The sequence below is a fragment of the Aotus nancymaae genome, unplaced genomic scaffold (genome assembly GCF_030222135.1).
Source record: "Aotus nancymaae isolate 86718 unplaced genomic scaffold, 86718_ANA_hifiasm-v0.15.2.pri h1tg000002l, whole genome shotgun sequence".
NCBI lineage: Eukaryota > Metazoa > Chordata > Mammalia > Primates > Aotidae > Aotus > Aotus nancymaae.
Window position 1 is genome coordinate 22,064,116 of NW_026988413.1, and position 26,051 is coordinate 22,090,166.

Sequence of the window (26,051 nt, forward strand, 5' to 3'; positions counted from 1 at the left end):
TGGGAGTTGAGGGCAAGTATTTGAATGGAGAGGGCCTCATAGCCAGTCCCCATTCAAATGTTTTAGGAGTTCAACATAATGTTTTGAAATATGTATACATTGTGGAATACAATGCAGAATGATTATATCTAGCTAACTGATATGCATTACCTCTTATGATAAATAACATTTTCGCTGTCAGTTAAAAAAAAAATTCCCCAATCCCCCCAAATGCTTTGGGTGCTGACTCCAATCTGTGCAAATCACACAGTTTGGATTCCTGACCCCTGCCTGGGGCAGGGAGCATCTCTCCCTTCAGATAGCTCTTTATGTATACTTGTTTGCAGCTCTTCCGGACTCATTTTCAGCAGGCTATGGAAAGAGGTTTTAAGGAGAGAAATGAAATGTGCAAGGGGTGGTTCTGTTAAAGAAAAACTTAGTGATACTTGTTAAAGCACAGTAAAGACCACCATCTTGATAGGTATAGGGACCACTGCAATGGGGTCTTGCATGGGGGAGAGAGATTGGGCTCAACTCTGAATACGGGGTGCACAGTGGGAATTCATAGTCAAGGAGCAGGGTAGGGTGGCGGTGGGGTCTGTGAATAGAAAATTACTAAGAGGAGCCATCAGGGTAAGAGGGATTCTGGTGAAACTGACCTAACAGGACTGTTGCTGAAGACAAGCCAGGGCAATAGACTACTCTGGGATGGTAGAGGGTGAGGAGCCTGATAAGGCTTGGAGGGTGATCAGATACCCAAGGGGAAAGGGGTTTTTGCTAAGACTGGATTTTACAAGGAAGCGCACAGACGGGCCTCGCCGAAGACTCAGAAGCCTGACTGAAGTTTGGACCTTAAGCCTCTCTGTCAGTTCTTCTAATTGCCAAGGATTTTTTTCCCCCGAAAGTGACAAGGCAGAATAGCCAAGTATTTTATGTTCCTTTATTCACAAGGAAACGATGCTTCTTCACCCTAGCCCGTGAGACCTGGGCTTGTCGGGGCTCAGCGGGTGAGAGGCGGGACCCTGGATGTCAGTGACCCTAATCCCTCACGGCGGCGGCGCGAGTCCCGCGCGAGACTGCCCTCCAGAAGAGCTACACGCACCCTAGCCGCGGCGGTTCGGTTGTGACTTGAAGGCACTGGGGCCGCCCCTTCAGCCTTGCTATCTGGACTCTGTCCCTCGCGGCCCGGGGCTGATGGCGAAATGTATTTAATATGCACCCCAGGGTGAAATAAATTTGTCTGCATAGACTGCAGCACTGTGGGCTTGGGAGGCGCCTTAGTGAGGAGTCACTAGTATCACTGTCTTGACTTTTGACAGAAATTAAGGTGCATTGGCAAAGGTGTGCCCCGTGGCCAGACAGGTTGGGAGGAGGGCCTGCTAATATTTTTTCTTAAATTGTAAGCAGCCGTATGGATGAGCAATATATTATCAAATTATGATTCGGAGAGGACTATCGCTGACTACCGTTTTCTGGGCAAACCTCTGCTTCAGGAGCTTCTAGCTTGATTCTTAAGTGGAAGGTAGAGACCTAGGCCCTCTGAGTCAACTCCTCTCTGGGTGAGGACTGAGCTTCGGGACTGCAGAGTGGAGGCAGAACAGTTGGGATAGGGAAAAGAGAGGCCAAACTAGATCTGAGGCTGGCGTGGGGCAGGGGCCTCAGGGTCTACCTACTGGCACAGTGATGCCCCCTGGCCCCTATTGCTGGTTCAAGTTTGACCCATCAGAAGTCTCTTTAGCTTAAGGGCGCGGGTGTCGCTGCTGCGGGGGAGCAGCGCTGGGGAGGGAGCGAGGTCTCCGAGCTCGCTGGGCCCGGGTGTGGGCGGCACCCATTCTGTCGCCTATTTGTTGCGGACCACGTTTCATATCGCTGTCCCGAGTTCCCATTTGGGGACAGATCCCCCCCACTTTTTTTTTTTTTTTTTTTTTTTTAGATACGGAGTCTCATTCTGTTGCCAGGCTGGAGTGCAGTGGCGCGATCTCGGCTCACCACAACCTCCGCCTCCCGCGTTCAAGTGATTCTCCTGCCTCAGCTTCCCGAGTAGATGGGATTACAGGCTCCAGCCACCAGGTCCAGTTAATTTTTGTATTTTTAGTAGCGACGGGGGTTTTACCATGTTGGTCAGGATGGTCTCGATCTCTTGACCTCGTGATCCGCCTGCCGCGGCCTCCCAAAGTGCTGGAATTACAGGTGTGAACCACCGCGCCAGCTCTTATCAGATCATCCTTTTAACCTCAAAACGCCGCAGGGGAAGGCCTCACAGCGGAGATCTCCAGTCTGGGCTCCGGCCTCATTTGGGCTGCGTGGAGCCAGGAGTGTGGTTTTTAACTAACACTCAGCGCCGGCGCCACGTTACCGCGGCGGAGCTCAGCGTCCTGCGCGCGAGCAGAGGAGACCTCCCTGGGACCGCCACCCGAATAGTAAGCCTTAGGAAGGACTCCTCTCTTCTAGAATAACGGAGGCCGGGCTCCCATCCTCCTCCTGTACGCAAGGACTGCCTGGTCCAACAGGGGGCGTTCGACCTGGTTTGAGGGAGTTCCCGGAAGGGCTTTCAAAAATGCTCCCTTTTCCCTTCCGCTAACTTCAGGGGCCGGGAATAGACACTTTCACTTTCCTCAGGTCGGGCCGCGCCGCCTAGCTGGCGTTCACAGCGCGCAGGAAACTGGGTGCCGGCCGGGGACACGGCCCCGGACCTCCCAGTGAGCCAGGGGCCGGGAGCCGGAAGTGCCCCGGGCGCTGGGACTGCGAGGGCGCCTGGAGCGCGCCAGGACCGGAAATGCACCGGGGGCAGGGAGCACGCGGGGCCCGGAAGACGCGGGAGGCCGGAGGAGGTCCGCGGAGTTCGGGCCCCGGGCAGGACGGCGAGGCTTTAAGTTCCGGGTGGGGTGCGGGTCCCATAACCGTCCGGAATTTGCCTCCCGGCTCCGCTCTGGAAGCTACGAAGGGGCACGAGAGCCGGAGCAGGGGACCCTGAGAGCAGGGAAACCAGTAGCCAGGTCGGAGGAGCGCGCCGCAGGTCGGCGCCGCCATCGCGGGGATCGGCCCCGAGAGCGAGGGCGGGCTGTGAACGGGCGGCACATCGCGTTCCCGCGCGGGTCCTGGTTCCGCTGAGGCAGGGAGCGGCTGGGATGGGTCGGTCTGAGGTCGGTCCGCGAGTGCGGAGCCCGGGAGCCCCAGCTTCTGGAAGGTGCTGCGGCCGGCCCTTGGGGCCGAGAAGCAGGGCGGGGAGGTTCGGGGTCTGGAGGCTGCAGGACCTGGCTGTGTATCCAACCAGCTGATTTCAAATTTTTCTGTGATCTTCTGCAAGTTAACTAAGTCTCAGTTCCTTGTTGGCGAAATGTACTTAATATGCACCCCAGGGTGAAATAAATTTGTCTGCATAGACTGCAGCACTGTGGGCTTGGGAGGCGCCTTAGTGAGTAGGAGTCACTAATATCACTGTCTGACTTTTGACAGAAATTAAGGTGCATTGGCAAAGGTGTGCCCCGTGGCCAGACAGGTTGGGAGGAGGGCCTGCTAATATTTTTTCTTAAATTGTAAGCAGCCATGTGGATGAGCAATATATTATCAAATTATGATTCGGAGAGGACTATCGCTGACTACCGTTTTCTGGGCAAACCTCTGCTTCAGGAGCTTCTAGCTTGATTCTTAAGTGGAAGGTAGAGACCTAGGCCCTCTGAGTCAACTCCTCTCTGGGTGAGGACTGAGCTTCGGGACTGCAGAGTGGAGGCAGAACAGTTGGGATAGGGAAAAGAGAGGCCAAACTAGATCTGAGGCTGGCGTGGGGCAGGGGCCTCAGGGTCTACCTACTGGCACAGTGATGCCCCCTGGCCCCTATTGCTGGTTCAAGTTTGACCAATCAGAAGTCTCTTTAGCTTAAGGGCGGGGTGTTGGCCAATGAGACCTTACTGTGAAATAAAATGGCTTCAGTTTATTGTAACTCAGTCACCATAGAGGAATGGAGAAATCTGGAGTAGGGCAGATGAAAGGCCATTAAGGGGTATTTTAGGTATCTGACGGGCTGGGCACCCCAAGGACAGTAGCATTTGGGGTGATAATGAAAAGGAACATTAGAGGCCTCCGCCTCCTTCCTTTCCTCCTGTGCTGAGTCAGCACAGATGCTGCAGGGAGGTATCTCTGGTTGGCTCTGGCTGCCTGTGGGGGCACCAGCTTTGGGGAGGTCAGAGGGCTCTCTCTCAAGCTGCCGTTCTGCCCACAATCACACCTGCTTGATGCCTGTGAATGGCCTTCTGAGTCTTCTCCTGGGCCCTGCTCACCTCTTGGTCACTTCTGGCCTACCCTGCACTGACGAGTAACTGTGCCTGATGACTGGAGGTATTCTAGCTTATTGGAATTCACTGGACTTTATTGTTTTTTGTAGGAATCAAAGATCAACTCCCACTGAGGATAAATGGACTCGTAATTCTGGGTGTGACTAGAGAGTGAGATTTGCCTTCCTGAATTAAAAAGCAGGTCATTAAGCTTGGGCCCTGACACTTCTTTCTGAGAAGGTACAGAGATGGAAACCTTACAATCTGAGACTAAAAAGAGGGTCCTTCCCTCATGGCTGACAGCCCAGGTGGCTGCAAAGAATGTGGCACCAGTGAAGGCCCCCAAGAGGAGGAGAATGGCAGCAGTGCCGGTGGCAGCAGCAAGGTGCGACAACCCTGGTCAGAGGACTCCTGCAAAATGCGAGTGGAGCAGGGGCCCCCACGATCTGGGCCGGGTCTTCCAGTTTAGGCAGAACAGCAAGATGGGTGGGTGTTTCAGTCTGATCATCTCCTGAGATGTTAGGAGGTGGATGGGCTGCCGGCGGTAGGCAAAGCGGGTTGACCCTTGAGGACGCCCTCACTTCTGTCTCTGCACTGGTGAGTGCTTTGCTGTCAGCACACACAGAGTGGCTTCTCCATGTCAGCCAGGCTCTGATGCCAGTTGTCCAGAATGCCAGTCTGTTCCTTTGCAACAAACATGGTTACATTAGATGGGTAAGATCAGGGGTGGGGTCTGGTCTCCTGAGTGGTGCCTGCTCTTCCTGTGAACAGACCTTCAGGGGATGGACAGATGAGCAGCTGCTGCAGGGCCAGCAAGAGATCAGCAGCTGGGGAGTGAGTTAGTTGAATGATGGTAATTGCTGGAGGGGAGTGAGTCTCCATGCTGCAGCATCAAGTGTGCTCCCCCCTCCCCCCATCAAGTGGGTGTTCCCTGTTTCCCTGTCCGGCTCTTCCTCCTCTAGGGTTTCCTAACTGACAGCCCTCCCTTGTGATGGCTACTGTCTTTCCCTAAGTGTGGTCCTGCTTTCAGGTTCCTCTCGATGCAGCCTTGGCCTGAGGTCAAGGCTTCCTCTTGCATCCACATGTGTGTTTCAGAGGCAGCTGTCCTTCCCTACTTCCAGATCCTTGTAGGGCAGTTGGTGGAAGGTGGGAGGCACCCCAGTGTTGCCTCCAAGAAGCCTGTGCCAGTCACTGGGCTGCAAGGCTGAGGAAATTGTGTCTGTGTCGGAGGAAGCTCCTCAGCTCAGAGGTGCTGGTGCCTCCTGCCTGGTGGGAAGGCATGGGGAAGAGGCCCTCTTGCTCCTGTTTTCTTTGTCCTTGTGAGACCTGAGAGCCTGTGTCATCTGTGCCTTGCGTGTCTTTGTTTCAGACTTCCTGCGACGAGGACTGTGTACTGCATGAATGAGGCTGAGATAGTTGATGTTGCTCTGGGAATCCTGATTGAGGTAAAGTCAGCCAAACCTCTTACTCATGATCAGAAACTCTCCATGGGCAGAAGCTAGACTAAGCCCTTGGTCACTATCAGTAAGAGAGACACCCTCTGCCGCAGGCTGCATCTTCTTCCTCCTGCCCCTTGCCTCGCTCTTGTCTCGGCCCTGCTCCCCAGGCCTCTCCCCATGTGGGTGTGCACCCATGGGGTGGGTCTTTGGGGCTAGACGCCTGGGAGGGCGTGTGTGTGTGAGGGAGAGCGACTGTGCACTAGTGTGGATGTGGATAGGACATGAAGCATTTACCTCTGTGTTCTTGGAAAGTGTTCCAGTTGGGTAGATGACTTCTCAGCCATTGCCCCTCTCCTGAGCAGAGGCTGCTGAGCTTCCTGGCTTCCTGCAGTAATAATTGCAGTGCCTCAGAGTTGTACAGCACTCTGTAGTTTCCCAGGTGCCTTGAAAGTGTGTGTTATGTCATTTTAGCCTAGCAATAACCCTGTGGTGTGGTTGTGTCAAGATACTATTACAAGAAATCGAGCCTCCGGGACTTTTCCTAGTGCTAAGATGTGGGCCCACACCCAGGTTTCGTATCCTGGGCTCCTTCCGTTCTGTCACCGGCCTTTCTAGACATGCTTCTTCCATTCGTTTCTTTTTCCTTTCCCCTCAGCTAATCCTTATGTCTCTGCCTGCTTCTCTCCCAAGTGGGTCCTGGTTTCTTCAAGAGCTGAGAAGAGGGGGTCAGGGGCTGGAGTGGGGTGAAGAGAGGGTGGGTACTCAGGATATGGGTGCATTGCCTGGCCTGGTCACATTGGCTTTGCTTCTGGATATATCCTACATTACTGACAGACAGATCAGCATGTTAAGGAAATAAAACACGTTTGTTGAGCCTGCCGTTTCCTGTACTCCACAGAGCCGCAAACAGGAAAAGCCCTGCGAGCAGCCGGCCCTGGCGGGCACTGATAACCCACAACCCTCCCCTCCCTGCTCTGTGTCGCCTCACACGAGTTCTGGGAGCAGCAGTGAGGAAGAGGACAGTGGGAAAGAGGCACCGGCCCCAGGCCTCAGCCCTTCCCAGAGGCCGGGGAGTTCCAGTTCCCCCTCCAGCAGGAGCCCCGAGGAGGAGGAGGAAGAGGAGGATGTGCTGAAATACGTCAGGGAGATCTTTTTCAGCTAGGGCATAAACACTGAACTTCCTGCCGAGAGCAGCTGGAGGGCAGCTGAGCTTCCGCTGGTGCTGCTGGACCGCCCACCTGTGGGAATGGGGCTCTCTGTGCTCCCATCTTTGTGCCTTCCTGGGCCTGGCAGATTCACTCCAGGCCTTGGGGCTGCCGTTCTGAGTATGCGGAAGCCATGGCTCAAAAGAGATCCCATTTGAATGGTACTGCCCCCTCTCCCAGCTCTGAGGCACTGGAATCCCAACTGTCTGTGGTAGTCAGTGACCAGGTTCCAGGGAGAATGATGTCCTATGCTGGTCCAACTGACTGGAACCAAAGAGACAATACTTTTCAAAGAAAAGGATCGCAGCCAGGTGCACTGGAATTGCTACAGTTTAGTCCACATGATCTCTCCTAAAGGAGGAAGCCTGTTTAAAAAATAGTTTCCATCATGGTCAGTCAGTCAGTGAGGTCCCACCCCTCCAGCCAGCCTAGAAGACAAACGAGCTACCCACAGTTCTCTGCCCTGTCTGGGAGCTTGAGGCCACAGTGTACAGACTAGTAAGCCAGACAGGCCTCCTCCCCCAAGCTGCTACCTTGCTTTCACCCGTACCTTGGTCCCCAGGCAGTTAGCTATAAAGCAAGAGGGACAGCCCAGAAGAGACACTGAAGACAAGAGATCACACCTGAGTCCATGTTTCTGCCTCTGTTTTCAGTGTGGCCTTGGACAGGCGTAGATGAGTAAATCATTTGCCATACAGGTTTTCCAATACACAGGTGCTAGAAAATACACAAAATTCCCCAGTGTGTAAGTTGTGCCAATGTCCTTTCCAGGTCCTGGTTGGGAAGTGGAGGGTGGCAGCATTTGTATGTGTACAACCGTTCAGTCCTGTTCACACTGATCTGGTGTCCTCCTGGGTCTCATCATGGGACTGATATGCCAGCACATGTGTCTGCTCTATCTGGCTTCAGGTCCAGGGAAGCTTTGAAGCAACCAAGGCTTCTCTTTGTGCCCTGTGTGTCCTGTCTTTGTCGAGTCACTCAGAGATCATTCCTGGGCCTGTGGGAGTGGAGTCCCAGTGGTGACTCATGGCAGCCCACTCACCATGGTGGGCCCAGAGGAAGCTCCCTAATCAGGGCCCCAGGGACACTGAGGTGCTCACTTTTTTTTTAATGTCCTCATTTGTTGCCATAAATCTTTGCTAGGTTTCAGTTTGGCATTTTGCGAATCAGCCTGGATGTCTGGCCCCATGATGGGAATCACTCCCTCCTGAAGCTAGAGGAAGATTTGCTCAGATCCATTAATTAAAACCACAATTGCCATGACAATGAGCTGCATGGTTTCAGGGAGTCTTTGGAAGCCTTGGAAGTCCTGAAGGACAGACAGTCCTACACTAAGAAGCCACAGGTGCTCCGGCTGCCCTTGGCATCCCTTGGCCTCCTTGATGTGGGGGCTCCACCTCTGTAGTGGGTTCCATCTGCTAGAGCTGGAGATCAGTATTAGATATAAAATGAGATGGCTGAAAAGATGTGCCACTTCTGAGCGTGGCTGGAACTGAACCCTTGCAATCACATAAGGCTTTAGCAGCTCTCAAGCTCACTCTTAGCCCTCTCAGCCCTCAGAGGGAACACAACTGTGGCCATAAACAAGAGGATGAGTAAGCCCTGGGCGCTGCCCAGAGCTAGAAACCCAGGCCCCAGGAGGGACAGCCTGACCCACTTCCACACATAGGAGAGGAAGAGGCCCAGGCCTCCAGCCAGTAGCACGGAGGATGCACCCAGGAAGCCCACTGCCAGCTGCCACTCTCCCTCATCGCTGTTGCACCGGGCTAGGAGGAGAGGCAGGGGCACAAAGAGGGTGAGGACCAGGGCCCCATACACGCCAAGCCTGGCCAGGGCCAGGCCAACCCGAGGCACCCCCAGGGCCTCCAGCTCAGGGAACTGGTGACACTGTAGGGCGCCGGTGTCCTCATTCCACAAGCAGAAGTTGTAGAAGCCGATTCTCAGGTTGGGCAGATCAGTGAGGTTGCCAGCCTTCCAGAGGAGAGCGTAGAACATCAGGGAGATGACCACAACCGTGAGGACCATGATGCTCACGAACAGCAGCAGGTCGCCCCACCGAGGCCTTGGGCTGGCCATCTCTCCTGCCTTCTGCGGGGGCACCTGCGGGGAAGTCACAGCCGTCAGTCCAGCTCTCCCTCGCTTGCTCCCTGTGTCCTCACAAGCCCATGTTCTCCCTTTGGCATTTCTTACAAACCCATGGCAATCTTCCCTCCTACCCTGCCCTCTGCCAAAGGCCAGAAATCTGAGGTGACCTCCTGCCAGGATCCATTTGCTAGTAAGTCATTAGCTGCCCTCTGATTTGAGATCGGGAGGAAAAGTCTCCCAGGCAACTTTGAAAGTGTAAAACATCTTAAACTGAGCGAAGTGCCCTTTAGCCAAAGCCTTTGCTCCAGTCCAAATACAAGCCACTGGAAGCATTAGTGAGGGGATTTCTCAGATTTTTTTTTTTTTTTTGAGACGGAGTTTCGCTCTTGTTACCCAGGCTGGAGTGCAATGGCGTTCTCAGATCTTTTGAAGCTGGGTTTTGGCGGAGGTGAAGGGCAAGGCCCACCCTTACTGGGGACTTGAAGATGGAGGAAGGTATTGGTTTTTACTACAGCTGCCAAGACAACCACCTGGGGAGCTGTAAGAACTACCCATTGCTGGGCCACAGATCGATCAAAGCCCAACTTTTGTGCTTAGGCCTGGGCACTGGTGTGTTTCTGAAGCTCTGCAGCTCGTTCAAAGCTGAGCCTGGGTTGAGGACCACTGTCACACCTACTCTGATTTTACCTGCTGTGCTCTGGGAACTCATTACTGGGCCAAGACAAGACATTACCTGGTGATGAAATCTCATTATATATTCATTGTTTTAAAAACTAATACATTTTCTTTTTCTGACAATGGTAATATATGTTAATTATAGAAAACAATAGAGGATTTTTTTTTTTGAGATGGAGTCTCACTCTGTCACCGAGGCTGGAGTGCAGTGGTGCGATCTCGGCTCACTGCAACCTCCACCTCCCAGGTTCAAGCGATTCTCCTACCTCAGCCTCCTGAGTACCTGGGACTATGGGCACCTGCCATCATGCCTGGTTAATTTTTGTGTTTTGGTAGAGATGGGTTTCGCCATGTTGGCCAGGCTGGTCTCAAACTCCTGACCTCAAATGATTCACCCACCTTGGCCTCCCAAAGTGCTGGGATTACAGGCTTTTGCAAAAAAAAAAAACCAAACAAACAACAACAACAAAAAACTTTTATCCCACCATATGCATCATAAACCACTGTTAATATTCTACCAATATTTTCTTCCTGTGCTGATGTATTTTTACATAATCATGCTGTTGAACATAATGTTTTTCACTAGATTTAGTAAACATTTTTCAACGTTATTAAATATTCTTCAAAAACTTGATCAATGGCCGCATAATAGTTCACATGGAATCATCCATTACACTACCATTAGACAAATTGTTTCCACTTTTCACCATTATAAGTGATGGTCAGTGAAGATGCTTGTGTGAATCTTGTTTGGAATCTGATTTTTTTCTCAGGTGAGCTACCTATAAGTGCACTTGTTAGGTAGAAATATCTTTTAGTGATCTTGCTGAATATTGACTAACTGGCCTACAGAAAACTTGCTAATCATAGTCCATCTAATTGTATATAAAAGTGCCCACTTTGTTATACTCTTTTAAAACATTATTTTCAGTACTTTTTAAATCAGAAGGGCTTTGTCCAGTTGGCCTCTGAAACGGTGGTCTGCACACTGTACCTTTACATATGTGTATTTTCCAATATGGGATAAGCTTTGGCTGATATGGTTTGGCTGTGTCCCCACCCAAATCTCATTTTGAATTATAGCTCCCATGATCCCCACGTCATGGGAGGGATCCAGTGGGAGGTAATTGTATCTTGGGGGTGGGTTTTCCCATATTGTACTCATGGTAGTAAGTCTCACGATATCTGATGGTTTTATAAAGGGCAGTTCCCCTGCACATGTTCTCCTTGCCTGCTGCCATGTAAGATGTGCTTTTGCTTCTCCTTAGCCTTCCGCCATGATTGTGAGGCCTCCCCAGCCATGTGGAACTGTGAGTCTATTAAACTTATTTTTCTTTATAAATTACCCAGTCTCAGGTATGTCTTCATAGCAGCATAAAAATGGACTAATACAACAGCATTCACACCTGGGAGTGACTAGGAACACAGAGCTTCAGGCTTTGTGAGGCACAAGATACTGGGGCCATGATACCAAGCGGCCTCCTGTAAGCCCTGGGAAGGAGTCCCAGGTGGTGTTCAGCAGCAAAATGAGTGGTGGCCCTGGGGAAGGACCCAGAGGCTACACAGCCCTGATGATCAGCTTCTTAGGGGACCCCTCTGGAGGAACAGGCCCCTCCTCTTCCCCAGAGGTGACTGGAAGGTCTTGTTCCACACACTGCATTTGTTCTGCGAGAACAGAAAGGGACCAAGTGGGGAAAAAACAACATGAAACAAGCTGAGAGAGAGGGCGGTTCCATTCAAAGGACCTGGTGTGTGCCAAAAATGAGAATAAAGATTGACCAGCACCTCCTTTGACAGAGACCTGGGCACACTGGCCAGCAGAGAGCTGGGGCCTGGGAGTACAGCAAGGGCAGGGTCCACACTGCCATCACCTCCCCTTGGATGCCACTGCTCCCGACTCAGCAGCGCTGGGCCGTCTGTTCAGTTCTGCCCAGGTCTGCCTGTGGCTCCTGCTCCAGAGGAGCTGGGTGGGGACAGTTGGCGTGGAGAAGTGAGGGCTGTCCCGGGAGCGGCCCTGGCTGCCGCCTCTGGTGGCACTATCTCTCAAAGGCTCTGGAGGTCCCAGGGCCAAGGACCTGAAGACCCATGTTTGAATGTAGTTGAGAGATTCTTGGAGCAATGATGCTTGTTACAGAAGGATTTATTGGGAATTGAAAAGATGGCTTTAGTCTGAACATGATTAGCCTAGGATGATAAGGAGTTTTAACCATTTGAGTCTGTGGTGTGGGAAAAATTGCCAATGGGAACATATTTTGTGTGGTTTTGCTTATTTAGCAAATGTTGTAAAAGCCTATATCAGTGCTTTTAATGGGTTTGGGTATTTTAGGGTGTGTATGGATTTCTAGGACTTCTCCGATTTATACTCACCGTTGTGCTGTGGAAAAGGTTTGACTTGCTCCATTGTTCAGGACCAACTGGGAAGGGACTTGGGGATGCCTTTGTTTAAACACTCCCTCTCACTTTTCCTATTTGAATTGTTACACTGGGATTCCCCCCCGCCACAAAAAAATTATGAAATATTTTGCCTCGAAAATAGAGCTCCCTTTTTAAAAATTAATATGGCTCCTCAGAGGGGAGATTGCATCAGCCACCTCGTTGCAGCTCCTGCCAGGCGCCAGGAGCCTTTGTTTTGACTTCCTCATTTTTCTCTCAACTGACCTTTTGGTGGTTTTAAATGTAGAGCAAAACAAAATAAAACAAGCCAAAAAGCCCAGGACCAGGCATGTGGAGAAGGTGGAGGTCCCTCACCTTTTGGCAGTCCCAGCTCCTATGAGGCTCTCCACTATCTGGTGTGACTTGGAACTTGAACTTGGAATTTTCTGGTGAGGCCCAGCTTCCACTCTTGCCTTGTGCAGTCTAGCACCTGCTCGGCTGCTCAGGCTGTGTATTAATACATTCCCATCTGCCCATCCTCAGCTACTCCCCACCTCCTAAAGTCCTACCCTACTTTCTGTTTCTCTAAATCTGATCCATGCAGCATGAGCATTCATTCCTGGGCTCCTTCAGCCCACACTCTGGTTTAGCTATGAATTAGGATTTACTCTCCACCCCAGTGTCATGTCTCAGAGGAACAATCTTCATCTGTTTTGCTATTTTGATACACAGTAGGGGCTTTTTTTTTTTTTTTTTAAATGAGTGAATGAAATTGCTACATAGTCTCCCTGAATTCTTTCATGTAGGAATCTTGGTTACACATCTTAGGACAGCAGAGCTGCTTGAGTGACCGCTGTGTTTAATGTCACATGCATGCCCAGCACAGTGCTGGCGTGGCCCATCCATGCTTTCCATTGGAACTATGGACAGACTTCAGGAACTTGTGTATGGAGAGGGTGGAGGTTAGTGCTCGCTTCTTTCCCTAAACGTTTTGCAGTGGCAGCATATGGTTCTTTGGTTGGAAATCTCATGACACTCTTCTCCTCTACTTCCCCAGGGGCCTACCCTGGTTTCTGTTTTTGTTTTTCTTTTCTTTAACAATCCTAATAATGACACCTTCACCACAATGAACTTTTAAATTCCCTTTAATGATTAGCCAGTGTTTCCTTCAGAGGGCAAAGGGGAGACTGCTGAGTCACTGTGGCCATTTTTAGATGAACTTTTTCCTGTTTATAAAATAACACATGCTGACTGCAGGAAACTAGAAAATACATGAAAGGGCAAAGAAAAGACTAAAATTCATCTGTGACTTCACGTTGTAGAAATAACCGCTCTGAACAGCACACTTCTTTTATAGTGTTGTTTTACACTGTTGGGATTACGTATATATGTTTGTATCCCACTTCGTGAACATCATTCTACTTGAACTAGAAAGTTTCCTAAACACTATTTTAAGGGCTGCATATAGCTGTATCATAATTTATAGTGTATACACATGATGCTTTGTAACATTATTTTGTAGTGTTATGAATGCTATGGTGAATATGTTGTGAATCAGTTTATCCTTCCACCAGCAGTTTAAGAGAGTGTATGTCTCATCTCATCCTCCCCAGTATTGCATATTCTTGAGTTTTTTATTCTTTGATAATGACAAATGATGAATCAGTGATAGTTTGTCTTCGTATGAGTAAAATTTTATGTTTTCAAGTGTTTGTTGACCATCTGTATTTCTTCTCTTGTGAAGTGCTGTCAGTTCTTTTGCTATTATAAAAATCATTTTGAGTTTCAGTTTTTGTTTGTTGGTCTGTATGAACCCTTTAAAAATAAAGGCTGTTAGCCTTTTGCCATTGTAATTGTGTCAGTAAAGTGTAATCTTTTTCTGCACTAGGTCCTCTGGAGTTAGACTCCAGGTTAGCACGTAACTTGACCACTGTCACTTGAGAGTCACAGGCTGAGCAGGGCCTTAGGAGGGAGACGATTTCTGCTTAAATGCGACACAAATTCCTAGTTAGGGAAATAGAAGGAAAGTATTCTCAGGAGATTAGTTTAAGGCAGCTTTTTTGTTTGTTTGTTTGTTTAAGCACCTCTAAAATTTTCATACTAATAAGGGAGAATGGGATGGGGGCTGAAAGAGACATGAATATTGTATTATTTAATTCTAAATTGTGTTTTTGTCAGGTTCTTATTGAAAGAGTGAAACTTTTGAAAGGATCAAGATGACTATCTAAACGCAGGTACTATGTGCCTCTACCATGGTGAGAAGCCAAAATAGTAAGTGGATCCATTTTGAACAGATTGTCTAGGAGAGAATGCTAGGATAACCCGGAGAAGATATGGGAAACATAAGTAAGCAAGGAGAGGGTTTGAGGCAGCTTGCCCAGCTGGAGCTGACTGAGAGTCTGGAGAGGCTCCTGATGTGGGGAAACAGTAAGAGAGAACCCCCTAGGGCTCCAAAACAAACTGTTACAGTCTTGGCTATGGGAGGAAACCTTGACCCACTAGGACCTGACATACAGAGATCCTAAACATTGCACAGAGACATTGCTACAGAAAGGAAACCCATACAAAATCTCACAGGCATCTGAACCTGCAGCAGCCTCAGCAGGGTGTCATTTTGAGAGCCTAGATACTGGGTCTCTACAGACATGGCTCTTGCTGCTGAGCTGCTTCAAGGAGGGAGACGGGAGAGTGCGTGTCCCCATGTACCCCTGGGAGGGTCTGCTGCCCTGTTGTGGGCTGCTAGTGAGACAGATGTGTGTAGACAGCCCTCCCTTCAGCTTCTTTTCCACATTGCTTGTCTGGGAGGGACACTCTCTGATCCCAGGTCCAGGGTGGCATTTTGAGAGTTTAATGCTAGGCTGCATCCCCCTCCCAGCCTGAGTTTAGGCTGATGAGGCCGCAGTGGCCTCCTTGCTAAGGAGGGATAGGGAAATCAGTCTAACCTACACATATCTAGGACAAGACCCACTGCCCTGACATGGGCTGCTGTAAGACTGAGACATAACCAGCCCGTATGTTCCACAGCTTCTTGTCAATGCTGCTTGCCTGTGAGGTGCTCCACCCTCTCTGGTCTCAGGCTACAGGTGCTATTTTGAGAGTTTAATGTTGGACTGCACCCCTCCCTGAGACTGAGATTGGGCTGGCGCAGCTGCAGCTGCAACCCAGCCAAAGATTAACAGGGAAATCAGACTGTCCTTTGCACATCTAGGTCAATACCCACTGCTCTGCAACATGCTGCTGTTGAGACTGAAATGCGAGCAGACTGCCTTCCCCACAGCTTCTTGCCCATGCTGCCTACCTGGAAGGAGCCTGGCCCTCTTGATCACAAGCTAAAGGTGCCATTTTGAGAGTTTAATGTGGGTCTGTGCCCCACCTTCTTGCTGAGTTCAACTTGATGTGGCTGCAGGGACAAGGAATCTATGCTCTCTCACACATACTTAGGACAATACTCAGCGACTGCTACTGGCTGCTGTGAGACTGAGACTCAAGTAGACCACACTCTCTACAGCTTCTTGCCCATGCTGCTTACCTGAGAGGGTCCCCCTCTCCCACCTTCTCTGGTCACAAGCCCACAGCTGGCACCATTTTGAGAATTTAATACTGATTCACAATCAGTCTAAGTGTGAGGCAATGTGGCTGCAGCTGCTACCCATGTGGGAATCGGACAGGGATGATCAAGCTCTCCTAAGCACACTTAGAGCAATGCCCACCACCCTGCTACAGGTGGCTGTGAGACTGGGGATTAGCCCACCCCACCCATCACAGCTTCCAGCAACACCAGCATGGACTGCCTGGATCCCAGGTGGCTGCTCCAACACTGCCACTGCCATCACTCACATGATACCACCTACCCGGGGCTAGAGATCATACCCACACACTGGGCTCACCATTCCCACTATGAGCTTCTAAGCAAGCCACATGGAGGCGCAAGAATCAGCCCTCCAGGACCCACTAACCACCAGAGCCAGTGTAAGCTGCTGTGGGGCCTAAAAACAGGCACACTCATCCCACTGTTGCCACCACTGGGGCCCAAAGGCTGCTCAGTTGATCCAAGTTCCCAGCTAAACTTCTGGAGACTTAGTTTCATCTAATTACAGTACTCTATCTCACTGAGGAAATCACAGAGACCACTGACCCTAGGTACTGCCGAAGAAGTCACAGAAAGATCACACTACTGCAGGTACCCAAAAGTATCCTGTTCAATACCATACATACATCCTGAGGAACAAATTCTGTCTTCTAGAAGCAATTTCAAAAAATTGGAACAAACGACCTTATACCAGATGCAAAGAAATCAATGGAAGGATACAGGAAACATGTAAAAGAGAAATATGACACCATTGTATTAGTCCATTTTCACACTCGAGACTGGGAAGAAAAAGAGGTTTAATTGGACTTACAGTTCCAATTAAACTGTAAGTTTAATTGTAACTGGCTGGAGAGGCTTCAGAATCATGGCAGGAGGTGAAACACACTTCCTACATAAGGTGGCAAGAGAAAATGAGGAAGAAGCAAAGCGAAAACCCTGATAAACCCATCAGATCTCATGAGACTTAGTCACTATCATGAGAATAGGATAGGAAAGACCAGCCCCCATGATTCAGTTACCTCCCCCTGGGTCCCTCTCATAATGTGGGAATTATGGGAGCTACAGTTCAAGCTGAGGTTTGGGTGGGGACACAGTCAAACCATATCAACCATCAAAGGACCACAACAGCTGTCTAGCAGCAGATCCCAATAAAAAAGAATTCTTCAAAATACCAGATAAAGAATTCAAAATATTGATTTTAAAGAAGCTCAATGAGGTGCAAGAGAAATCTGAAAACTAATACAAAGAAATCAGAAAATTAGTCCAGGATATAAATGAGAAATTTATCAAGGAGATAGATATCTTAAATAAAAACAAGCAGAAATTCTGGAACTAGAAAATTCATTGAAGGAAATATACCGTATGCTCAAAAACTTCAGTAATAGAATACACCAAGCAGAAGAAAGAATCTCAGAAGTTGAAGACAGGACTGTTGAAATAATCCAGATAAAAATGAGGAAAAAAGGATAAAAAAGAATGAATAAGGCTTTGAAATATCTGGGACTACAAGAAGCAACTGAACTTATGAATTATTGGTATTTCTAAGGTGGAAGAGATTAAAAAGTTTAGAAAACATATCTAAAGAAATAATCATGAAAATTTCACAAATCTATCAAGAGAGTTAGACATCTAGATAGAGGAGGCCCAGTGATCTCCAGGAAAAGACATTGCAAAAGGACATCACCATGGCATATTATATTCAAAATATCTGAAATCAAGTGAAAGAATTTTAGCAAAAGTGGCTAGTCACCTATAAATGAAATCTCAAATCATATCAGACTTAACAGAGGACTTTTCAGCAGAATCCTTACATGCCAGAAAAGAATGGGATGGCATTTTTCAAAGTGCTGAAGGGAAAAATAAATGAACAAACTGTCAGTGAAGAATTTTATATCCTGCCAGAATAAGCTTTATGAAAGGAGAAATAAAGTCCTTCCCATACGAGCAAATGCTGAGGGAATTCGTCATTTCCTGGTACTACAGGATATGCTCAAAGGGATCTTAAACATTGAAATGAATGATGTTTTTAATTAATTATTTTTGATATAGGGTCTTGCTTTGTCACTCAGCCTGGGATGCCGTAGCGCATTCATAGTTCACTGCAGCCTTGACCTTCTGGGCTCAAGCAATCTTCCTGCCTCACCCTTCTGACTAGCTAGGACAGCAGACATGTGCCACCATGCCTGGCTGATTTTTAAATTTTTTGTAGAGACAAGATCTCACTATTTTGCCCAGGTTGGTCTTGAACTCCTGGCATCTTGAACTCCTGGCATCCCCCTGCCTCAGCATCCCAAAGCACTGGGATTAAAGGCATGAGCCATCATGTCCCACCAAAAGGTTAATATTCACCATCACAAAAACATACAGAAATATAAAATGCATAGTTTGTACAAAACAATCACACAAAGGAAGAGAAAGGAATCAAATGGCAACATGACAGTTTCATCAAAACACAAAGTAAAAAAGGCAAAGACAATTTATAAAACAACTAGAAAACAATAAACAATATAACAGAAAAAAATTCTCACAGATCCATATTAACCTTGAATGTAAATGGATTAAATGCTCCATTTAAAAGATACAGATTGGCAGAATGGATTAAAAAACATGATCCAACTATATGCTGCCTACAAGAAACTAACCTTACTCATAAAGGCATATAGACTAAAAACAAAGGGGTGGAAAAAGATATTCCATGTAATTAGAAGACAAAAGCAAGTAGGCATAGCTATACTTACATCTGATAAAACAGACTTTAAATAAAAAACAAAAAAGATAAGGTTAGTGTATAATGATACAGAGATCAATTTAGCAAGAGGATGCAATAATCATAAATATGTATGTACCCAACATTGAAGCACCCAGATTCACAAAACAGGTATCACTAGATCTGAAGAAAGAGGTAGACAGCAATACAATAATAGTAGGGGACTTCAACACTCCACTCACAGCACTAGACAGATCATTGGAACAGAAAATTAACAAAGAAATATTGTATTTAAATTGAACTTTGGACCAAATTGACTTATAAAACTACCCAACAACTACAGAATATACATTTATTTTTGTCAATATATGGAACATTCTCCAAGATAGATCACGTTAGGCCACAAAAGAAGTTTTAACAAACTTTTTTTAAAATTGAAATTATATCAAGTATCTTCTCAGACCACAGTAGAATAAAACTAGAAATCAATACCAAGAGGAACTTTGGAAACTATACAGATATATGGAAATTAAACAGCATACTCCTGAACAATTACTTGGTCAATGGAGAAATTAAGACAAATTGAAAATATCTTTGAAATAAATGAAAAACCACATTGTACTAAATCCTGCAGGTTACAGCAAAAACAGTGCTAAGAGGGAAGTTTGTAGCATTAAATGCCTACATCAAAAAAGTAGAAAGATCACAAATTAACAACCTAACATTGCACCTCAAGGAATTAGAAAAAGAAGAACAAACCAAATCCAAAGTTAGCAGAAAAGAAATAAAGATCAGAGCAGAACTAAATGAGACAGAGATAAAAAATTTACAAAGGATCAATGAAGCTAAAAGTTGGTTCTTTGGATCAATAAAACTAAAAGCTGATTATTTGAAAAGATAAACAAAATTGATAAACCACTAGCTAGATTAACCAAGAAGAGAGAAGATCCAAATAAACACAATCAGAAATGAAAAAGGAGACATTTATATCAGACAACTGATACCACAGAAATACAAAAGATCATCAAGGACTATTATGAACAACTATGTGTTCACAAACTCGAAAAACTAGAGGAAATGGATAAATCCCTGGAAACACAAAATCTCCTAAGATTGAACCAGGGGGAAACAGAACTTCTAGACTGACCAAAAATGAGTAGTGAGATTGAATCAATAATAAAAAATCTCCCAAAAAAGCTTAAGACTAGATGTATTCACAGCCGAATTCTACCATACAAAGAAAAACTAATACCAATAATCCTAAAACTATTAGAAAAATCAAGGAGGAATTAATTCTCCCCAACTCATTCTCTGAGGCCAGTATCACCCTGATAATAAAAACCAGACAAGGATACAACAAAAAACAAAAACACAGACCAATATCCCTGATGAATGTAGATGCAAAAATCCTCAACAAAATACTAGTAAATCAAATCCAACAGCACGTCAAAAAGATAATACACTATGATCACATAGGATTTATCGCAGGGATGTAAGGATGGTTCAACATATGCAAATCAATGAATGTTGATACCCTGGGTTGCTGGATTGCATGGTAGTTCTATTTTCAGTTCTTTGAGAAATCACCATACTGTTTTCCCTAAAGGTTGTATTAATTTACATTGCTACCAACAATGTATGAGCATTCCCTTTCCTCCATATCCCTGTCAACGTCTGTTGTTTTTAGACTTCTTAATAACGGCCATTCTGACTGGTTTAAGATTTTGTGGTTTTAATTTGCATTGCTCTGATGATCAGTGATGTTGAGCATTTTTTCATGTGTTTCCATATGTCCTCTTTTGGAAAATGTCTGTTTATGTCCTTTGCCCACTTTTTAATGGGGTTGTTTTTTCTTGTTGAGTTGTTTGTGTTCCTTGTAGATTCTGGATATTAGGCTTTTGTCAGATGCATAGTTTGGCAGCCCCTTCCCTGCAGGGCACCATCAGCAACAGTTGCTATCATGGCCTTGAGGACTGCCTCATGGAACTTAACATGTTTTAATTTTGCTGCTGTTAAACACTATACACTTGGCAAATTTTGCAGAATAGATTATTAAAAGAAAAAACAGGTAAGCCATTAGAATCCTAGGGTCTTTCTTTTCATTAATGATTTCAGAAAGCCAAAGGGGACCAGGGAGGGGAGAACTTGCTTTGATAGGACTCTTTGATCAGTGGAAGGGGTCTGAGAAGGAATCTGATTTTAGCGAGAACTTATTAATAATTGAAAACAGACCTCAAAATCTCTTGAGAATTTACTATATGCCAGGCCCTGTGCTAAGCACTTAATAAGTATTATCTTATTAATTTCTTACAACCATATGTGTAGAGTTACTGTTTTTCATCTTCATTTTCCAGAGAAGAAAACAGGCCTAGTGAGGGTCAGTAATTTGCCCAAGCTTGCACAGCCAGTGAATGGTAGCCGGTCAGGCTGCATTGTTAGGATCTACCTCTAACTGGGTGCCTGGCCCTTTACATGCATTAACTCATTTAATCTTCACAATATCCATGTGTGGACATTAATATCACTGTTCCCATTTGATGTAGTGAAGACAGTGTGGAATCCTGGTTCTGAGCATGGACCTTGAAGCTATGGCTGCTGGGTTCAAGACCCTACTCTTCCATTCAGCAGTTATGTGACCTTAGTTACTTAACATCCTTCTGCCTAGTTTTCTGATCTGTAAAATGGCTATAATTATATAACTTATTTTATAGATGTTATGGAAATGAAATGAAGTTATTTGTGCGTGGCACTTACAATATGACCTGGTAAGTATTATTTAAATTGTTATTATTATAGAGAGAAAACTGAGGCTCAGAGAAGTTAAGCCCAGGCTACCAGCCTGACAGTGATGAAATTCTAGGAAGACAAATAGTGCCAGGGTTCATTCCCAGAGATGAACTCTAGGAAGCTGGCCTCATTTATGTTTGGTGGTGTTGACTGCAGGATGCAGCTGTCCTGTTGAGAGGTGGCACAGTGTGGCAAAGGAGCATGGGCTTTAGAGCCAGATGACCTGGGAGCATGTCGCTGTTCTGTCACTCACTAGTCATGTGCCCTTGGGCTAGTGAAGTAGCTAGCCTGAGCCTCACGTCCTCATCTGTGATGTGTCAGTTGTCACGTTCCTCATGGGCTGTTGTGAAACTGAAAAAATTTAACCCGCATATAGGAGGATTGGGGCCTGGCACAAGCTGGGTCAATGTGTCTGCTCTGATCATGATGCTGAAGCAATAGCTCAGGGGAGAAACGGGAATTGACAGAGAGTCATGTAGAGACAGTTGGGTGTGTCGCCTGAATGGAGAGAGGAGAACTGGGAAGAAAATGTCAAAAAGCCGGGGCAACAGAACTTGCCAGGGCATAGAACAAGGGTGCTGGAGGCCACCAGTCCTGGGTAAAATATTTCTGGCAGAACACATTGAAGATCAGTGTGTTCATGGGCGCGGCTGTCACGAAATTAAAAAGGGAAGAAGAAAGGGAAATGTGTCATATTTCCTTTGGCAGAAACATGAGTCCAGGTTCTAATTTTTTTTAAAACGGGGCTACTGCAGTGTTTCTCAACAGTGTGTAGGTGGTGGCAGCTCCTGGATTTCACAGTGTTTTATGTGGACATCCATCCCTACCATCAAGCTTTTTATGGAATGCTGTGATGTTTTAATATACTTAATTATTCCATGTAAATAAAACAGCTTTATCAGAGAAATAGGACTATACCATGAGATTGTAATATAAAGTCAGAAGCGTTAAGTCCAGGCACCCAGATGAGACGCCATTGAGATAGCTGTTTAAATGGTTCTATTAATATTAATTAACTTGCTATTTATACAATTGTTTTATTGATTATTACCTCCCACTAGCAGATAATCCAAGTGGGAACAAATATTACAAAAAGTTTAGAGGGAAAAGAAAATCCCTAAAAATGAGAAATGTCTACAAATGACCCATCCTAATTTGTTTGTTTGTTTGTTTGAGATGGAGCCTTGCTCTGTCACCCAGGATGGAGTGCAGTGGCACCATCTTGGCTCACTGCAATCTCTGCCTCCTGGGTTCAAGAATTTGCCTACCTCAGCCTTCCAAGTAGCTGGGATTACAGGAGCCTGCCGCCAACTACCACGCCCAGCTAATCTTATAAGATTTAAAAATACATTCTATTGGCAGGACTCCATGGTCCAGTTTATGGGCGGCTAAGATTCACAAGATTCAAACAGAGTTTGAGAATCAGTAGTACCAGAAACTAGTGCCTGGCTTTGGCTGTCAGTGGCTAGTTTTCCTGCTCCAGCTCTCTCTTCTGCAATTATGAAGGCAATTTGCCACCCCCTTTGGCTGATGGAGTCAGCATTTTATCTTGTGACCCTACTAGTGACACAGTTTGGATGACTCCCTGAATCAGAGGCCCTGAGGAATCAGTGCCACACAGGACAAACCAGGTACCTGCTCTCATTGAGCTTGCACTCTGGTTGGAAAGGCAAACACCAAATGTATTTTTAAAAAGATAAGTATAATTTTTGAAAAGCTTTGGGAAGAGAATAAACAGGGTGAGTGAGGGAGAGAAACTGGCAGGAGGAAGTGATGACTCTAGATTATAGGGTCGGGGAAAGCCTCTCTGCAGAAGAGACATTTGTTTTGAGACCTGAAAGGAGTTCTTCATTAATGCTGAAGCAATTGATTAGCTAACTAGGAAAGAGAAACAGAACTATTTTAGATCCTCATCTCACTCCGCATACCCAGATAAATTTCACATGGATCCAAGAGTAACAGGTAAAAACAGATAAAAAAATTAAAGATCTGGAAAAAAGTATGTATTTGATTTATGAGTGAGAAATAAAATTTCGAACTTAAAAGCAAATAGAAACTATATTGAAAGAATTGCGCAGATTTAACTATTCTAAAATATAGATTTCTATTCACCAAAAACAACATAAATATAATTAAAAGTCAATGAGCATGGAAAATATCTACCACAAATGTGAAATGATTTAATGTGTTTAATGTTTAAAATGTTTATGCAAACTGTCAACAAACATTAAACCTCATTAAAAATGGACAAATATGAAGAGAGAATTCAAACAGAATGCACAGTAGTTAACGAACATGAAAAAAACTCTGTAACTTTTCTAATATAATCAAAGATACACCAAGTAAAATAACCTGAGTTTCCCTATCAACGCTGTAGGTAAAAAACACTCGATGATACCAACAGTGTGGTAAAACTGGCATTCTCACACAATGGTGGTGGATTCGAACATTTGTACAAACTTTCAGGGAGGCAGACTGCCAATACACATTAAAAACCCCTGGCTGGGTGCAGTGGCTCACGCCTGTAATCCCAGCACTTTGGGAGGCTGAGGCAGGTGAATCACCTGAGGTCAAGAGTTCGAGACAAGCCTGACCAACATGGTGAAACCCTGTCTCTACTAAAAATACAAAAAATTAGCCATGTGTGGTGGTGGGTGCCTGTAATCCCAGCTACTCGGGAGGCTAGGGAGACTTGCTTGAACCCAGAGGTGGAGGTTGCAGTGAGCTGAGATTGCGCCAGTGCACTCTAGCCTGGGCAACAAGAGTGAGACTCCATCTTAAAACAAACAAGCAAACAAACAAACGAACACCAAACTAAAAATAGTCATATTCTTTGGCCCACTTTTATAAATCTATCCTACGATAGCAATCAGAAATGCAGTAAATAATTTATTCATAAGAATATTCAGCACGGCATTCCTTTTGGCATAAAATGGCAAACAGCTGGAAAGTCCAATATTAGAAGTGAACTATGACATATCAAGGATAAAATACTATGCATCTTTTAGAAAGAGCAGATATAAAATCACTCTACCTAGTGTGACTACATCCATATAAAGATGCATAGGAGAAAGGGTCTAAAGAAGTATTTGAAAATGTTCATGTTAGCTGTGGTAGCTCTGGGTGGTGACATTACAGGCAATTGTTCTTCTCTATTTGCATTAAAATATTTTTAGAATTATGTGCAAATGAAATTTATAAAATAGGCAATCAAAACAACCTTAGTAATTAGATAAAGCAGGGACTAAACTGGAAAGAAATTTAAGAAAGAGGAATATGTGAAAGATTGAAAGAATTTCTCATAGACCGAGTCTCAGACCTGAGATTTTGGGGAATGGGGTATGTGAAGATGATATTGAAAAACGCTCTTCAGTTACCATGAGGGAAGAAAAGAAGGAAATATGCGTCTTTTCCCTCTCTCGAAGGAGCCTTTGATTTTTATAGGCAAGGAAGCATAGTGGAAGTTATTATAGAAACTAAGCCCACATTAAAAAAAGATCTCTTAAAATATGCACCAAGATAACTAAAATACCACCATGGATTTCCACTGGGGCATGAGAAGCAATCTGGTCTAATAACTAACATAGGGTCTAAACATCCCTTAGATCCTGTTCTTTGAGGCAAGAACACAAGTCTTTTGTCCATATTAATCTTCAGTGTGTATCTTAAGGTTTTATGGTGTTTTCATAACTATCTTCGAATAGTGGTTTAGTTAGTGCTGGTCAGTGACCTGCTTTTGTTTGCCTGTTTCTGATGAACAGTGTATAGCACAAGCCATAGCCATGTCCTTGTACACGCTGCGTGCAAGACCCTGCTGTGCGCAGTCAGCCCTGCATCATTCTAACCAGTTATACTGGCCTTACTTTCATCATCTTTGAGGCCAGAGCTACTTAGGTTGATGCTGAGGAATGGAAGGAAGGAGGAATGGAAGGAAGGAGAGCAGAGAGTAAAGGTGGGTAGAGTTTACAGACGTGAGGGAGGGAAGGTCACAGACACTGAACAACCAGTGAGTTCCCCTATGTGGATTGCCAGAACGAGAAACATCTGAGAAGAAAACAAAATTGTCTTACAAGGTAGTGGATGTCTGGGTAAGCTGTGATGCTTGCAGGATCGGTACTTACAGAAAGGAGGTGCAGAGCCCACAGGAGCACTCATGAAAAGGACGAGCAGGAAATCAGGGTTGGTTGTTTGAATCTTCCTTCTCGCTGGCTTTCTAATGTCTGACTCCAGAAAGGAGGAGTGGAAGCGAAATGGCAGGCAGATGCAGTCCTGAGCTGGTGCCCCCTTGCATTCGCTGTCGTGCCTAGTAAACAGCTCTCTGAACTTTGGTACATTTGTTCTGACTGATGTCACTATCAGCTGATTTCACTTTCGTTTCTTAACTTGCCAGTGGCCCATGACTTTTCAGAAATGAGGTATGTAAACAACTTTTTATTGTCCCTCATCATTAATTCTTTACCCACACTTATTTAAAGAGCCAGGTAAATGTCTTGATTATATCACACAATAATTCCAGAAAGGGAAGTAGCCAAAGAACTCTCGAAGCTCCCAGTGATTTAAACTGCAAGAGAAGCACAACCTGGGATTTTGTTCAGAAGAAACTCCTCAGGATCACATGGTCCTAGCTCCCAGTCAGTGCGGCAGTCAGACCCAGGTCACCTCCTACTCATTCTCTTAGGAAGCAGCTATGCCATTTGTCCCCCCAACCCCATTCAGAGATCCGTTTTATAGTGATGACTGGGCTTCTCTGGACACAAAACTTTGTGTCCTCAGCATTCTCACTAGGGTGTTTAGGCCCATGTTGGAGCAGCTGGAACATCTATTTTATTTCAAAATAAGAGCAGAACAAAGCTTTTATGTTTGTAAGCATTGGGGCTCCTGGCCAGAGTTTAAAAATTGCTTCCATTGCTCACATGACCAACTGGAAATTTCGACTGGGGG

The 26,051-nt window shown here is 46.0% G+C and overlaps 2 protein-coding genes and 1 long non-coding RNA gene across 10 annotated transcripts in view; 2 read left to right on the forward strand and 1 right to left on the reverse strand.

The window, feature by feature from the left end:
* The first annotated feature begins 1,914 nt into the window (after window positions 1–1,914).
* Window positions 1,915–13,662, forward strand: CYREN (cell cycle regulator of NHEJ). 8 transcript variants are annotated; one of them, XM_064373342.1, is made up of 4 exons: window positions 1,915–2,049; window positions 4,361–4,635; window positions 5,620–5,695; window positions 6,588–13,662. In XM_064373342.1, exons 2-4 carry the CDS (start codon window positions 4,499–4,501, stop codon window positions 6,849–6,851), a joined length of 477 nt encoding a protein of 158 aa, XP_064229412.1. In that variant the 5' UTR covers window positions 1,915–2,049; window positions 4,361–4,498; the 3' UTR covers window positions 6,852–13,662. The 8 variants fall into 8 exon arrangements, with proteins under 8 accessions (XP_064229412.1, XP_012321175.2, XP_012321172.2 ...); XM_012465752.3 differs by lacking the exon at window positions 1,915–2,049 and adding an exon at window positions 2,755–2,810; XM_012465749.3 differs by lacking the exon at window positions 1,915–2,049 and adding an exon at window positions 2,842–2,995.
* On the reverse strand, window positions 7,523–25,732 carry TMEM140 (transmembrane protein 140). Its single transcript, XM_012465746.3, has 2 exons — window positions 25,232–25,732; window positions 7,523–8,994 (listed from the first exon to the last, which is right to left on the reverse strand). Exon 2 carries the CDS (start codon window positions 8,968–8,970, stop codon window positions 8,413–8,415), a length of 558 nt encoding a protein of 185 aa, XP_012321169.1. The 5' UTR covers window positions 8,971–8,994; window positions 25,232–25,732; the 3' UTR covers window positions 7,523–8,412.
* The window catches only part of LOC105726333 (uncharacterized), a 182,025-nt gene continuing 181,440 nt past the window's right edge, over window positions 25,467–26,051 (forward strand). Inside the window, exon 1 of the long non-coding RNA XR_010341472.1 lies at window positions 25,467–25,525. This is a non-coding gene — a long non-coding RNA (uncharacterized LOC105726333). The remainder of the gene's footprint in view (window positions 25,526–26,051) is intronic.

Bases quoted from the DNA above. Each gene is read 5' to 3' on its own strand.
- CYREN (XM_064373342.1), top strand. From the start codon at position 4,499: ATGGAAACCTTACAATCTGAGACTAAAAAGAGGGTCCTTCCCTCATGG. The intron at 4,636-5,619 runs GTGCGACAACCC...TCTTTGTTTCAG, and splicing joins GTGCCGGTGGCAGCAGCAAG to ACTTCCTGCGACGAGGACTG. The intron at 5,696-6,587 runs GTAAAGTCAGCC...TGTACTCCACAG, and splicing joins CTCTGGGAATCCTGATTGAG to AGCCGCAAACAGGAAAAGCC.
- TMEM140 (XM_012465746.3), bottom strand. From the start codon at position 8,970: ATGGCCAGCCCAAGGCCTCGGTGGGGCGACCTGCTGCTGTTCGTGAGC.